The 16,336-nt window shown below is 41.0% G+C and overlaps 1 protein-coding gene across 1 annotated transcript in view; it reads left to right on the top strand.

Moving 5' to 3' along the window:
- Positions 1–12,126, top strand: part of LOC138304344 (kynurenine/alpha-aminoadipate aminotransferase, mitochondrial-like) — a 439,058-nt gene extending 426,932 nt beyond the window's left edge. The window contains exon 14 of the mRNA XM_069244319.1: positions 9,385–12,126. Within this exon, the coding sequence (XP_069100420.1) occupies positions 9,385–9,477 (93 nt within the window). The 3' untranslated portion in view covers positions 9,478–12,126. The remainder of the gene's footprint in view (positions 1–9,384) is intronic.
- The last annotated feature ends 4,210 nt before the right edge of the window (positions 12,127–16,336 follow it).

Here is a 16,336-nt window from a genome sequence, read left to right as displayed (position 1 = left end):
GGTAACAGTCTTTCAGCTCTCCCCGCGCACAATAAAACATCTTATCTCACGGCAAGCAAGAGGACATTTGATTATTTTGGGTTTTGGTTTTACATTTGGGCCATGAGAGCTTGTCTAACTCTCAAAATTGGCCCACTTGGAATGGTAAGGGCTGCACTTTTTGGACTTTAGGATGCTGCCATGTAGAAAAATCTACGAGACCTAGACACATCTGAAAACTAAACACCTGGGTGAGTCCAGGGTGGTGTGCTTCCCATGCATCCTTTCACTGTTTTCATTTCCACAATGCCCTGCAAACCTCCAACTTTGCTTGAAAACACACATTTTCCCACATTTTTGTGATGGGTACCTTCCGGATTCTGCAGGATTCCACAAAACTCCTACCACCCAGCATTATCGCATCTATACCAATACAAATTCTGCACCACTTGTCAGCCCAAAAATGTTTTTTTCAAACTGCCCTTTTGGACCCACTTTGGTTCCCCCTAAATTTCTACATGTTTGTGGCTCTTCCCTGTCACAGGCACTTGACCCACCTACACAAGTGAGGGATAATTTTTATTGTGAGACTGAGGGGAACGTTGGGTGGTAGAAAATTTGTGCCGGTGCGGTGAGCCCACACAGAAATGTGGAAGAAAATTTGAGTTTTTTAGCTGAATTTGAGGTTTGCTGAGGAAACTGGGTAAGAAAACACTGGGAAATACACGCAAGTCACACCCCCCTGGACTGCCTCAGGTGTTTTTGCAGGATTCCCTAGATGGCTGCTGAGCCCAAGACCAAAAACGCAGGCACCCCCGCAAAAACAGGGAGTTTTGTATTTGATCATTTTGATGTGTCCACATAGTGTTTTGGGGCATTTCCTGTCGAGGGCACTAGGCCTACCCACACAAGTGAGGTACCATTTTTATCCGGAGACTTGGGGCAACACAGAATAGAAGAACATGTGTTATTGCCCCTTGTCTCTCTCTAAATTTTTTCCTTCCTGACGTCTCTTTGAGAAGTAGCCTGTAGTTCACATGATAGTATGGGGACCCCAAAATTCAGAGTTATGCAAATAACCACTGCTTCCCACACCTTATCTTGTGCCCATTTCGGAAATTCAAAGGTTTCCTTGATACCTATTTTTGACTCTTTATATTTTAACAAATAAATTGCTGTATACCCGGTATACAATGAAAAGCCATTGCAAGGTGCAGCTCATTTATTGGCTCTGGGTACCTAGGGTTCTTGATGAACCTACAAGCCCTCTAGCAGATGTAACAGTATATTGCTTTTGAAAATCTGACATCGCAGGAAAAAAGTTACTGAGTAAACCGTGGAGAAAATGGACTGCTTTTTTCACCTCAAGTTCTATATTGTTTTATTCCAGCTGTTATTTTCCATAGGAAAATCTCGTAGGATCTACAAAAATGACCTCTTGCAGAATTCAGAATTTTGTCTACATTTCAGAAATGTTTAGCTATCCGGGATCCAGCATTGTTTTTACACCATTTCCGTGACTAACTGGAAGGAGGCTAAAAACAAAACAAAATAGTAAAAATGGGGTATGTTCCAGTAAAATGCCAAAATTGTGTTGAAAAGTGTGGTTTCTGATTCAAGTCAGCCTGTTCCTGAATGCTGGGAAGATGGTGATTGTAACACAGCAAACCCTTTGTTGATACCATTTTCAGGGGAAAAAACACATGCTCTATTCTGCAGCACTTTTTTTCCCATTTTTTTTTTTAAACAATCCTTTTGCTGTATTTTGGCTAATTTCTTGGTCTCCTCCAGGGAAACCCACAAGCTCTGGGTACCTCTAGAATCCCTATGGTGTTGGAAAAAAGGACGCACATTTGGCGTGGGTAGCTTATGTGGACAAAAAGTTGTGAGGGCCTAAGCGCAAACTGCCTCAAATAGCCAAAAAAACTGCCTGCCACCTGAGGGGGAAAAGGCTTAACAGCAAAGGGGTTAAAATATGCAGAGGCTTCTTTCATACCCATTTTTCATTTTGTTTGATTTTACAATATGAACTGAACCATAGTAGGTACACAATGAAAAATCATTATAAGCTGCAGCCAAGGGGCTCACAGTTTGTGTACCACAAGAACCTCAACTCAAAATCATAATACACAAATGTATTCCCATAACAAATCATGCGTCATTGAATTATAAACATGCCAGGCCTACATGCTTTGGGACAGGGTGTTCCCAATGTATTTGGTGTCACTAGTCAGAAATTAGTGAGTTCCACACATTCCCAGACTATTCCACAAGATCACCTCTAAGAGTGCTTAGATAAGGTACATTCTTCTACTTGGGTCACTGATTTAATACCCTGGGAGATTTAGGATGCCACCTAATCCCTGTGGGTAGGGACACTTGGGGGGAGTCTGTGCTGATCCTGGCAGCCCCCACCCCTAGAATCATCCAAAACACTTTTGGTGTGCTTCTGCTCTCCTGGGCACCACATGAAGAAATGTGATTTTCTAAAGGAGCCCAGTGACATAGTAAGGCTCTCTTGCACCCTGATGCCGTGCTCTGAATACCTCTGATCTGACCAGACTGTGACCATAAGTCTTTATGTTTAATTATTTTCTTTTTTTAATTAGTAATATATATACATATAGAACAATACAAAACAATCAAGTATCCATGAGATACACAGTTGTTAGCAGTTCATGACATTCAAATATAGACCACATAAAACATGTTACAGGATAAACTATGCAGACATCCGACATAAGCAAGGCATTTGGTATGTATAGTTATGAGGGTCTAATGACAAAAGGATTATCCCTAAATAATGTCTGCATAAAGTAGATCATCGGCTGCCAGATACTGGATGAGAATGGCCTTGAATATTTGCTAGGACAGCCATCTCTAAACCACATATGTCAATAAATTCATTCCACCACTCTTGTAGTTGGGGGTCCTGACTTAGCCAATGTTTACAGATCCATATTTGTGCTAGAATAATTGCAATGAATATAATACTTGAGACTTACAAGGGGATGCCTCTAGTTGAGCAAATAAGTAATATCTTCAGTGTGGGATAGATATTAATACCTCATATGCTCCTTATTTCTTTAAATAACTTTATGCTGATATGCCTATATTTTACAGCACTTGAATTTTTTTTTTACAGTATCTGCTTCAATGTAGTCACAGCAAAGGCACTGGGAACTGCCTTACATCCCCATGGGTGTAATGTTTTTGTTGTAAAAATATATATCTTATATTAGTTTATATTTATGCGTTCGTAAGCATGATACATTCAACATTTTGTGGATTCTCATTATGCATTGTTCTATTTCATGGGTAGTAATTGATTTTGTAAGCTGTAAGGCCCATCAACCCTCCAAGGTTTTTAAAGGATCTGGATGTTTCTCCAATAATCATTGATAGAACTTACCTATAATCGCTATTGTGCTTAACATCTGAGGTACATTCTTTATTTTTATTAGGATTTAGACCTCATTCAGAGACTGGAATTCTATTTCCAAATTCCCTGTGCTGTAGACACTTAATTTACATGATAAACCAAAAGTGTAAAAGTTTTTTCAAACAGTTGTCCTAATTTCTGTGAGTATGTGACCAATTAATTGCCATTAAATCCATCAATTGGCCATTTGTTTCCACAAGACAAAAGAGGGAGTAGAAGGAAATCATGGCGGGCTTACCCTCCTCAGTGACTATGTAACATAACATGAAACCCCAGCAGGAAAAGTGTCTACACCAGAGAGAAAAGCAGGAAAAAGTTATATTTTCCTTAAAAAAAAACATATTTTCCTTAAACTGGAAAACGTATATTTTTAAGGAAAAATATGTTTTTTCCTGCTTTTCTTCCTGGTGGAGACTCTTTCCCTGATGGCTTTCATGTTATGTTACATTTGCTTCCACAGACTACCCCCAATCTTCCCCAGGGACTCTGGGGCCCTCATTACAACCACGGCGGTCCGACGACCACTGCAGTGGAGGTTGTGGGGTCACGGCCACGGGCCCAGTGGTGCAGACCGCTGTATTAGGAGCACGGCGATGTGGCCGATGGCACACAGCCACACCGCTGCCAGGCCCGTCAGTGCGAACGGACCGCACGGCATGCCCTACACCGCCAGCTGTATTACGAGGGTGCTTACTGCCAGGGTTTTTGTGGCAGTCGTCCCGCCATGAAAAACTTGGCAGTAATGCACCCAGCACACAGTCCCACACCTCCAAACACACACATGCAGGCACACACACATGCGCTCCTCCCACAATGCACAGAAGGCACCCACCCACCTGCACATTACAGTCAACCCACCTACCTGACTAGGCCAGGCCACACTGCAGCCCACATACAGGGGGTCATCTGGGGGGGTGAAGATGTTGGCGGTGACGGCCACTGTGTACCTGACCGTCACTACCGACAACGGTTGTCATGGGCCCCAGTCCCCCATTGCAGTAAACGCCATCATATTGGACGGTGCAAACTGCCAAGGGTTCACCGCCATGCAGGGACCGCTTTGCACAATAGTGCAACGTAATATAGGAGGCAGAGTCATTACATTGTGGAGGTGCTGGTGGTGGGACCGCCTCTCACGCCTTCGTTCGGCCTGGTGGTGTCAAATGTCGGGCTGTTTTATGGCAGTTTTCGCTTTGTGACTCCTAATGTGGCGGTCACCGTACCGCCACCACTGGCAGACTGGTTGCGGGTTTTCGTATGGCGGTCTGGCCCAAAAATGCTGATCTCGTGATGAGGGCCTGAGAATCTTGAAGGTCACCCCATTGGCCTCAAACATTTAACAATATCATCCCTCAACTCAAAGTTAGGCACAAGGTCTTTGGGTATGTAAACCTGTTTACCTTTCTTAGGTATTCGATTGTCACTACCACCATCATCATCACTGAACTGTGTCCTGTATTGCTTTAAAGGCCAGCTTTTTCTGACTTCATGAGCCAACATTTCACTTTTCTCCACCATGGCCAACCTTCTCTCCTCCAAGGCCACTTATGCTGCTGCTTTCATTTCTTTAGCAGCCAGCCTCTCCTCCTCCAAGACTCTCTCAGACTTCTTCTCTGCCAAGATTTTTTCTGCTTCAGCCTTTTGTTTCTTCTGTTGCCGACTTCAGGTTGGCCAGCTGCAGTTTCTTCTTTCTATCAACCTTCCTGTCCTCCAGCTCTTCAGGTGTCAGTTGTGGGAGGGCACACTGCTCCCTGCTCTGGACCTGGCAGGGAACTCACTCCTGTGGGCCCTCCTCTGTCCTTGACTCAAAGGCCAAGCCCAAGAAATTCCCTCCCTCCTCCTCCATCTCATCCTCCCTCTATGCATAACCATCATCCTTTTGCTCTTGTGATATAAAATGTGCAACATGAGGACCTCTTCCCAAGCTCTGAGGGCTATCTGGTATTCTGATTTTTGGAACATTTTTCTAGCCTCAGCACATTCTTTCTTAGCACAACTTTTCAGCACTGCCACAGTGAGGTTTTCAACATTGCTGAGATATTCTTCCATTTTTAAAAAAAATCACAGGTGCAAGGTATGAGGCAGGAATGGATAGGTTGAACCACAAAAGTCACTAAATAAACTTGTGCTCACTCAGGTAGCTTCACACAAAGTAGTTAGGATTAAATTAGAGGCAATTTGGAAAGTCTTTATGCAGCACACAAACAGTATTAAAGTGGTAACACAAAACAAGAAAAATCCTAAACAGTTTTAAGAAGAATAAGGTTATTTAAATAAATGAACTGACACCAAAAGGACAAATATCAAAGCAGTAGAATGGTAGTTAAGAATAAAACAAGCTCTGAAAGGCGTGAAGTACCAACTGTGGCTATCTGATTGTGCCGGACTGGGACAAAGCCACAACTTTAGGCCAACTGCGATGGAGTGGGCTGGGCAGTGCTGTATTGGCCTACATTGGATCACTTGAAGCTAGTGATTAGGATTTGTACAGTGATGCATTGCAAGACTCTGCATCAGATCCAGTGAAGACGCCGATCAGGCACTCTGTGGTGCTGCAGTGCAAGGCTCTGCCTTGCTCTGCATGAGATTCAGTGACGCAACTGATCAAGAGCTGCATGGTGCTGCGATCTGAAGCCCTGCACAGCGCTTGGGGTTCATGACTCACTTACAGAGGCCAGTATTGGGAACTAGGTCTGATCCAGTTGAGTCTGGTCAGCTGGAAACCAGGAAACTCCTCTGGAAGCTTGTTGTGTCCCTGTAGTTCAAATGGGGGTCAGCCAGCTGACTCTTGAAGTCAGTTCTGTGGTCCTGTGCTCAAGGCAGACAGGTCCAGTCTTCCATCTTCAGACAGCAGGGCAGTTCTTCCCCTGGATCTCCTCAGGTCATGAGTGTTCTGATTTCAGGTTCTGGGGATGCCACTTTTTAATGCCCTGTGTTAGCCTGTTGTTGGTGGATACCTCTTTGTCTAACTCTAAAACTGGTCCTGGTCAGTTCTTCCCTTCCTCTGGGTTTGACTCTGGCTAGCGAAACAAAGATCAGGCACATCCAGGAGTCAGCCGCACCTGCCAATGACCAGATAGGCTTCTTCTGAAGTCAGGAAGGCTAGGTATAGACCCAGGCTACCCTCTGAAATGTAAGCAGGGCAAGTGCACAGTTCCTCCCCAATCATCCTGTCAGGAAGACCCATAGGGTTCCACAACTAGGTCCTTCACAGGAAAGCCATTAACAGGTGACTCTGGACACTGGCAGAAAGGAACATTTGACTCAGATAGGAAAATACCAACTTTCTACAAAGTGGCATTTACAAAATAGTAATTTAAAATTTGAGTGACCATCAGATGGGATTTTAAAATCCTTTTTTCAGTTAGTTCTTGAATCATATTTCTAGCTAGTCCTAACCTGAAGTTGTACATTATAATATGTTATCATGTAAGCATGGGAGAGTCAGCCTTATTGCAGTGAAAAATGGCTTTGGAGGAGTTTCACAACTAGGACATGTAAAACATGAGTACACTTGATCTAATTTGCAAATACCATGCAAATGCAATTAGGGCCTACCTTAGGAATGAAATATGTATTAAAATAAAACATTAGGCTTAGCAAAAGATTTAGTTTGCCAAGTCAAAAGTACAGTTCAAACTGCACTAAAGGCTGCAATGGCAGATCTAGAGACATGTCTTAGAGGGACACTGTAAAGGGTGGTGTGGTGAGTGCTGCAGTCCATTAGTAACATTTAATTAACAGGCCCTGGTTAAATGTAGTATCATATACTAGAGACTTATATGTGAAATAATCCAATCAAGTGTTTACCAATTTCATCATGTTTAGAAGGGAGAGCACACACTTCACCTCTGGTAAAGTGCACAGAGTACTAATGCCAAACAAATTAGTTCACCTAAGGAGGGCAAAAATCTAGGGGAATATTCCAACAATGGACTTTAACTTGTCATAGATGTTATCTAAAATAGATAAGACTATTAGCGCCCATGAATGCCCACAATTGTTGCTAAATATAATTCAAGACATAATTACGGGCAATGATATGCCTTTCGACTATTTATATGTACCAAATTCCCTTTTGAAGTGGAATGTCTAATATTGTTGACAAGTAGAAATATAGATAAGAACTTAATATCCTAAGTATATTGACTTGTGCCCATGCATCATTTCTAATATAATAGTAGCACACTTTAACTGTAGGTACACTTTCTATTGATGTCTATGATATTATTTCTTGCTAGGGCTACAGTGAACTGAAATATAATTTGAGGTTACCTTGTTTATTACAGTGTTTGCCCTTGTTGAATTATCAATATACCATAATAGGCACTTTGTAAACATTATAAACGCTGTGAGGTTTAAGGGGTCAATCAATGAACTTTATGTAAAATGGATCAAAACAATAGCTCAGAAATCCTTTTAAATTGTAGTCAGTGTTTTGTTTCTAGAGCAACGCTTATCAAATAGAATATTCTCCATATATAAATGTTTGAATTCACTTCCCCAAAACAGTTGCATCCATAGACTATTTCTCTGAACATAGTAACATTTTACAGAATGGGAGGTGTCCATAGAAAAAAACTGTACTCAAATGGGTATCAGATTGCAAGATCTCAGTTACAGCAACTAACCAGAAACTTAACATCTTTATTGTTTAGCAAGGGTACTATGGACCATGAGGATTCTTACACTCAACATCAAGGATAGCCACAGCTATTCCCAAACAACTTGACAGTTTGTGAATTACAGGGCAATGTAGTTTGTGCTCAGTGCCATCACATAGTGCATCCTCCAAAGATGCATGCCATTTGCCAAATGGCAGCAACATTCGTTGTCCAGCTCCAGGCTTTCTTTACCCTAACTAGAGGTAGCGCAAGTGTAGTATAGGTTATAAGTGCCTGCAGAAGTAGGGCAGCTGATCTACAATTCATGAGAAACTGAACTGCTATAGATAAGTAAGATGAACTGATCAGGCAGGCAATTAAGAGATGTGAATTGACTAGAGAAATGATCAAATGCATATGTGTGGCATTTCCTGTCGGCAAAGCCTACCTGCATACACTATGCCTGGCACAGTTATAATGTGATGCAGGGCTTTGTATTTTGTAAATACGGAGCCGAGTAGTGCCCTGCTAGCACCAACACCTTAAAAAAATAAATGATGCAACAGTGGTGCAAAGGGCTTGTAAATGAGACACTGGGCTTTTACAAGACGTGAAGACTACACTGGTCATGCTTTCAACCTAAACACTGTTCTTTGGAGCACATTCTATCCAGGCCCTTTACAAAACAACATACATGCATCGCTATGTCGGCAAGAGTACCTATTGCGTGCCCTTCCACTCTAAATATAGGTTACTTCTTTCCTGAGGAAGAGTTAAAGTGATGGCCTTGCCCAGGCACTTGCTAGACTAGCCAGGTAAAATAATGCAGATGTACATTGGTTCAAGGCCAAAGCAGCGTCCTGCTCAGATGTAGTATTTTGGATACTGTGTCTTTTCAACTCGAATGAAGGAAGTGGGTGCTATGCCCTCGCTCCCTCACCCTTTCCCGCCATCTCTGAAAAACAGCAGCAAGAAAGTATGCCAGTTCTTTCAGGACACAATAAAAATAAAAATCTGCCCTACAGTACAAACGCTTCTACAGAAATGAAATTATTGTTCCTTCAGTGGGGAACAAAGCTGACACTTCTAAAGCTGAACCAACAGCCGTTCCCTTTCCAAGGCTGAGATTTTCTGCCGTCTTTTTTATTTTTTACATACAGGACGTCAGGTCAGTCCTTTAAAATAAGATTCTTGCTTTGCTTAAAATGTGGGTTTGCTCCAGTCATTTAAAAACATGTTTACTGTATTCTTCAAGTACTTTTGAGGAGCAATTAATACACACACACACGATGCGTTTAATTATAGAACATGCATCTCATCATTTTGGCTACATGTCTTATTTTTGTCTTCGTGTTTCAGGGATTTCAGAGTCTGGCTATGGCTATTAAAGAAGAAATTACCTCAGGAAAGGAAATTAATGGACTCTCTAAGGAAAAGGACGGCTCACAATAAAGATGTGATTATGATCTGATTTTTAAAATGTGTGCATCCAGAACCTCTAGTAGTTAAGTTAGACCAGTGACAGATAAGATAGGAACATTTACAAAAAAGTTAGTAAATCAGCTTTAACAATGGCTTAGTAGAAATTAAAGTCATCACTCCATTCTCTTCGCCAAGCTTCATTTCAGAATAAAAATAAACGTGCACTGTTGCAAGGGAAATTGCGAGAATGCTTTGGGATGTTCTATGTGCTGAATGTATGATTTTTTCTTTAATAAAAGAAAATCTGAACAATGTTTGCCATGAGTAAGTGTTGAACCAGAAGTCATTCACATCATATCACTTATGTCGTTAGACATTTCATTTCATCCCTCTGGATGTTGAGGCATTTTTAAGAAATAAAATCTCACTAATTCATTAAAGTGTACGGAAGGAAATTATTTGCAATGTAAGCTGTTTGCTAGATTTTAAATCAGTTATTATAGAGTGACGCATCATATATCAGAACGCAGCCTCCCAATCTGCGGAGCAAAGCAACGTTACAGTAACTAAAATCAGAAATGTTTCACAATTTTTTATGTCCTTCATTTCCTAATTGAGCATTTGCAGAATAGCAACTCTGCTATATCAGAACATTGGCATGTTGGGTGCTCCATAGCAGACAATGGAGTTCTCTGGGCTTTTACTGGCTGGTAAAAGCCCAGAGAGTCATCAGTGCAATGTTCTTTGTTCACAGCAAGAGCTGTGAACAAAGGCCTCACAGAGCCCGAGGGGATTTCTATCCCCTGGGGCTCCTTGAGGACTTTATTTTATTTATTAGAACATTCTGCCTTCTAGTAACAAAATGTTCCATAGCCTTATAGCTCTTTGTAGCTGGGCTATACCGGCAATTGTAGTCCCCCTCCCTTGTTAAAGGCCCTCGCCGAATACTGGGAGCGGGTCTTTAATGGTCAGTGGCTGTAGTAGAAATATAATGAGGTTTTGCATGTTCACACTTTTGTGGTCAAAATATCAACCTGGAGATTTCTCATGACCATAAGAGTGCATACCAAAATATGATCAAGGTAAGAATACTTTTACTTTTATTAACACCATGTGACACTAGAATGGGAGAGTATATAAAAATATATATTTTTCTGTTGTAAGTTTTAGCTTGGCAAGCAGTTGTGCAATATAAGTTACTGAAACTCCATAAAGGTGTTATGACTTGTTTATTGAGAAAGCCAATATATTGTGCAGTAACTGGTGGTAATATAACGTGGGGAGATTAGGCGGAGGACAAAGAAAAAAAAAAATCAGTGGCCAAGCACATTTCAAATGCCTGCAGCGGTGAAAGCTGAACTCTTGTCATGAATAATTTTGTCTTTATGTAATCAGACTAATGTACTAATGTGAGAAATAATTTGGTTTTAAATTTATGTTCATGAAAATTGTGCTCTACTTAGTGGCCACCATAAAGTGAACGTCCTGTATATGTTTTCGAATGCTGAATTAACATTGTGTTGAGAAGTATTCTGTCTCTTTAAGAGCATGTTCTCTGCTAAAATAAATGCTGAAAGATTATGAGTATTTTGTGGCCTCTGCTGGGCTTGAAGCAGATGCAAGGTCACTGTGCAATGTTATCTGTAATTAATGTTTCTAGTGCACTCCATTCTTATGACTTCATGTTGGTTGCCTAACAGACTTCATTCATTGAACTTGCATATTTGTCTGTAGTTATGTTTCTAACTCATGTATTTCTCTTGAGTAAAAGGTGCAGAGGAAATGTTTCTATATCTTTGTAGCTACTGTCCAGCAACTGTGCATTCGGAAGATGCCAAACAAACAGGCCTACAGATGCAAACAGTATAGAAAGCAATCAGCAGTTGGCAAATAATTTTTGGATCATCTTTAGTGTATTCTTGATATCCAATGTTGCTGTAATTGGTTGTTTTCCTCTCTTACCATGTTTTACCCTATCAAAAACATTTTTTAGTTTAATTTAATGTTCAGTCACCATCAGTTTAGAGCAGATTATGCAGATTATTCTTGGGAGATTTGTTCTTACTTTTCTGGGTTCCAGAGGCTTTACTTCATGCTTTACCAGTTAGTCTACTGACATTCTGGTATTTTATTATTTTCTGAGTTTAATATGTCTGTTCAATACTGAACTAAATGCTTTGATCGTTTAGTAACCTTATAGTCAAAATTATAAACCATCTTTCCCCAATCTTGTTCCTGTTCTGATGCTGCTGTCCTACTGATGAAGCTATAATCTGATTGCTGACTACTTAAAGGATAGGTAAATGTATATATCTGTATATTATGCTTGTCTTTTGTTTTTCAGGTAACAGCTGCTAATTTAATACTGCAGCTTATTTTGATAGCACCATAGATGTTTTCTAAATTCGTGTTACTAAATCTTTTTACATGAAGCCCAACATGTTAATGCTAATTAGTGGTTAGTGAGGTGTTACTCTCATACTCATGAATGGATATTGACTCTTTTTGTTTGTTGATTTAATGTATTCAATTACTCTTGCTCAGATTCTATTGCTATGGTTTCGTGTAATCTCCATTGAATTGATAATACTTACTGCTTTGATTAAGCTTAGGTTCATTCGTCGATTCAATCAGCCTTTATTGTTTCTTTATATGTATCATTTGATCTTGAGAATTATTTTCGTGATTTTAGCATTGTTAATATCGGGAAGTAAATATTTGAACTTCCTAATAAACTGTTGTGGTTATTAATTCTCGCATTGATCATGGTGTATTATAATGAAGTGTAGTGTATTGCTTGGTAATATTTAATTTGATGCCTATGACGTTTTCTTTAAAGCAGCTTCGGTTCATCAACCTATGGTATGAAATCCCCTATCTAGACTGCTATGACTAAAATGTATCAGAGATTTCTGCTTTACCCACAGCCACAGGGGGATTAGCTAAAGGGTGGAGGACAAACCAAACAGGCACAGGCAAAACCAAACAAGCATGTTATAGGTTTGTCTAAATGTTGAGAGCATTTTGTGTTGCAATCTTTCAACTCCTGCAAGATTGGCTGGGCGCAGAATTTGCCATTTTATCCATCTCTCTTACTCAGACTGATGGAACTATTAAAATAAAGGCAATCTTCAATCAATTATGGCCAGCTCGCCTCTCCATTGCTCTTTGCCCTAGAGAAGAGCTGTGTGAGAAGATCAGTGTCATTGAAAATGTATCGACAAACATTGAGAAACTTTCCAGGCTGTGCGAGTAATAGCACATTTCTATAGAGAGCCTGGTCCTTGTTGGAGGCCTTGCTGGACTCGCAGTGCTCGATCACGATAGGTGGGTCAGAGGAACACAAGTTCAAGTATATTCTGTTTATGATAAATGCGCCAGTAATTAACAAGATCATTAAAATGGACACCATTAAAGGTGGTGTTGACAATGAAGCTTTTAACCTGAATGCCTAGTCTCTCCTGGCCACAGTGGAGAGCAACAAAATCAATTATATGTAGCTGACTAAGCCTTTGAGATCCTCTGAGGAGGTGGCTTGTCTGTTATTGGCAAGTGGAGGGTGGAGAGTGCAATAATGACTTAATATAATGTAAACAATTTGAGATCTGGAGTGCATTCTGTTTTGTCCCCTTTTGTTTTCCCTTGTTTTCCTTTTCCAGTGAGGGTGATTCAAGTTGTGATGGCTCCATAGGGACAGGCAGTGTAGAAATTTGACTAAATGGATGCCCAGGGTCATGAACCTGTCTAAACATGCTATAGCTCTCAGCATTAATCAATGAATGTAAAATATCCCAGATGCTGCTGCACCACAAACATTGGCGGTGAATGGAGAGGGATCTCTGTGTTGGTGTGTGCAAACCTTTCATGTAATATTCTTGAGCCAGTTAGCATGGGCTTTGCGATTCTTGAATAGATGGAGGGATGTAAGGTCCAGGGAGCATTACAATGATCAATGCACTTAGCAGTTCTCTGTGGCTTACTTACTAAGATACCATTACTGTGGTCTTTGTGTTCATATTCCTTTCACAGTAGTAGCATGTGGGGAAACTAATCATGTTCGCTAGTACTAATGAGCATATAGAAGGTTTGGTAGGAACAATATTTTAAGTTTGTCTTCGAGACACTGTGCCTTCTTCCAAAAACAATGAAAATATACATTTAATTAAAATAATGGGTAGCAGCTGCAGAAAAAAAAAAACATCATCTATTTAAAAAAAAACAAAAAAAAAACTCAAAGGCTTTGATAGCATGAGCATGTACAAATATAAAAACAGCGTCAATGTGATGTAAACCGGAATATCATATATAACCATTGAATATATGCTGAATAAACACTTAGGCATTTGAAACAGATATTGCAGTTGGTGCAGGCATGAGCGCTTGTGCACTTCCATTATAGTAATTACGATAAGTTACTGGGGGATTCAGCATGTGATTTCCCCCAACTGCAAGGAGTACAACATTGTAAGTCTGGGACCACTCGGGTCTGATTCAAGCAAGCAGTATACAAGTAGGGGAGCAGACCAGTGATATACGGGTCGCTCAGGTTCAGCATAGACAACCCTATGTCCCAAAGTATGGTGGTAATGTAGGGTAGCAGCGCTAGTGTGAAGAAAGTGGTCTTTGACCACACGCTGTTTCTAAAAAGGAGGTAATGGCCCCCAACAATGTCACCTCAGTAAGCCAAGTGTGGGCGATGCGTGTCACAACTGAACACATTTAAAAATAAAGGGATGTGTCCCAACCGTCTCAGTGTCCAGCAAATCAAAAGTGCACCCACTTCCTTCACAGGAGATACAGTGACTTGCAAACCAGCTGCCTCCACTTCAGAAAGGAGGGGACCGGCCTGCAGCAGAAGTCTGCCTCAAGTAAAAAGAATGTTTTGGTGTTGCTTTACTTTTGTGACTACTTGTGTGCCATGTTAAATTGCTCGTTAGACTGAGCCATGTGCGCAACGGACTCTCATGTTATAGCACCTGGATGGCGAAGAGGACCCCGGTGGTCGGCCGCAAGCTAATGTCACACTTTCAATACAGCCAGGCCCTGCCAGTAAGTACCTGAGTGAGAACTCAGACGGTATATAATGTAATTAAAAGTGAAACACTTCTGTGACAGCCTGTGCCACACTTCTTGTTAGATAACTGACTCATGTTATAGCGCCCAGGCAGCTGTTTCCCTCGCCTTTATCGCTTGATTTTGCTAGTGATAAAGTGTCACTCATAGTTGTTGAAGAGCCACTCATAATCACACTAAAATTATAAAAATATCACACATAGAAATCTGAAACCATGGCAGCTATGAAAAAGGGAAAAACAAACTCACCATCTACAAAAAAAAAATACAAAAAACAATTCAAAGGTTTTGATAGCATGATCATGTACAACTAAAAGACGTCAATGTAATGTAAGCCGGAATAATATAAGTAGACATTGAATATATGCTGAATCAATACTAAGGCATTTGAAACATGTATGCAAGTTGGTGCACGCAGGGGTGCTTGGGAGCTTCTATTATAGTAAATACGATAAGTTCCTAGGGGATGCAGCGTGTAATTTTCCCCGACTGCAAGAAGTGCAGTATTGTAATGCTAGGACCACTCTGGTCTGCTTTAAGTAAGCAGTACACAAGTATGGGGAATCCGCTGCATGGGGAACAGCCCAGTGATACAGTGGTTGCTCGACATAGACTAATAACAGGCATAGACAAATAACTGTATGTCCCAAACTATTGTGGTAACGCATGTTAGCATGGAGAAAGTCATCTTTGACCACACTTTGTTTCAAAAAGGCAGGTAATGGCTCCTGACAATCTCACGTCAGTAAGCCATTTGCGGGCGATGCGTGCACCACTAAACACGTTTTTTTTTTTTTAATAAAGGGTTGTGTCCCACCAGTATCAATGTCCAGCACATCAAAAGTGCAGGTGCTTCTTTTACGGGCGATAGGGTGACTTGCAATCCGCCTCCGCTTCAGAAATGAAGAGATTGGCCTGCAGCAGAAGGCTGACTCGAGGAAAAATAATGTTTTGGTGTAGCTTCCCTTCCACCTGAATATGGTGTTGAACAATGCCCAGGTTGCATGGCACCCACAGCCCTAGTGTGACTTGTGGCACGCAGGGCGGAGTAGTGACAGCGCGTCACTGCTGTCCCTAGTGTGAGTCATGGTGTGCACAGCAGAGTGGTGACAGCGCGTTCTCTCTAAGGAACTGCTGTGTCCTAATACCGGCAGTGCAGAGTAAGCTCCTCACGTAAACAGCAGAAGCCAACATTCTCTCCATGGGGGAGCAGGTCATGAGCACATGTAAAGTAGCAAATCAATTAAGAAAAGAAGTTCAGAAACCAAAGCAATGAACACAGTATTTGGGCCTCGGGACCCTGATAAGAGCAAAAACACAAAACCAAGTATTGTTAAATGCAGGAAATAGTGCTTCAGCCAATACAAATGGAGGAAAAATAAGGGGCAAGCACACAGTAACCAATGAAAATCAAGGAAAGCAGGGGACAGGATGTAGGCCTCTTTTAAGATTTATATTAAATATAATAGATTTCACAAGCACAGTGCAAGCGCTGTGCAGGCGAAACCTAAAAATGAGAAACATGTGAAAAAGAGAAAATGTGGGGCATGGCTTGAGCGTGAATCCACCAAGACACGTCTCTGCTGGGCTCTTACATGGTGCTTTCAACTTGTTCGAGATCTTAATTTGTTGGTCCGCTGTTTGGGAGACATTACAGTTGGGGATGGTTACTCAAATGAAACAAAATTTTAACTTTCAGAGATGATAAGTGAGGGCTGAATGTTTACAGAAGTGGCATTACTGCGAAAAAACAATGCATGTTATATTTTTTTTTACATAGAGTAAAACCACATCTGTTAAAATCACACTTGGCTTG

The sequence above is a fragment of the Pleurodeles waltl genome, chromosome 1_2, assembly GCF_031143425.1.
Source record: "Pleurodeles waltl isolate 20211129_DDA chromosome 1_2, aPleWal1.hap1.20221129, whole genome shotgun sequence".
Classification (NCBI taxonomy): domain Eukaryota; kingdom Metazoa; phylum Chordata; class Amphibia; order Caudata; family Salamandridae; genus Pleurodeles; species Pleurodeles waltl.
Note: the sequence above shows the minus strand (reverse complement) of the source record. Positions and strands in the feature narration are given on the sequence as shown.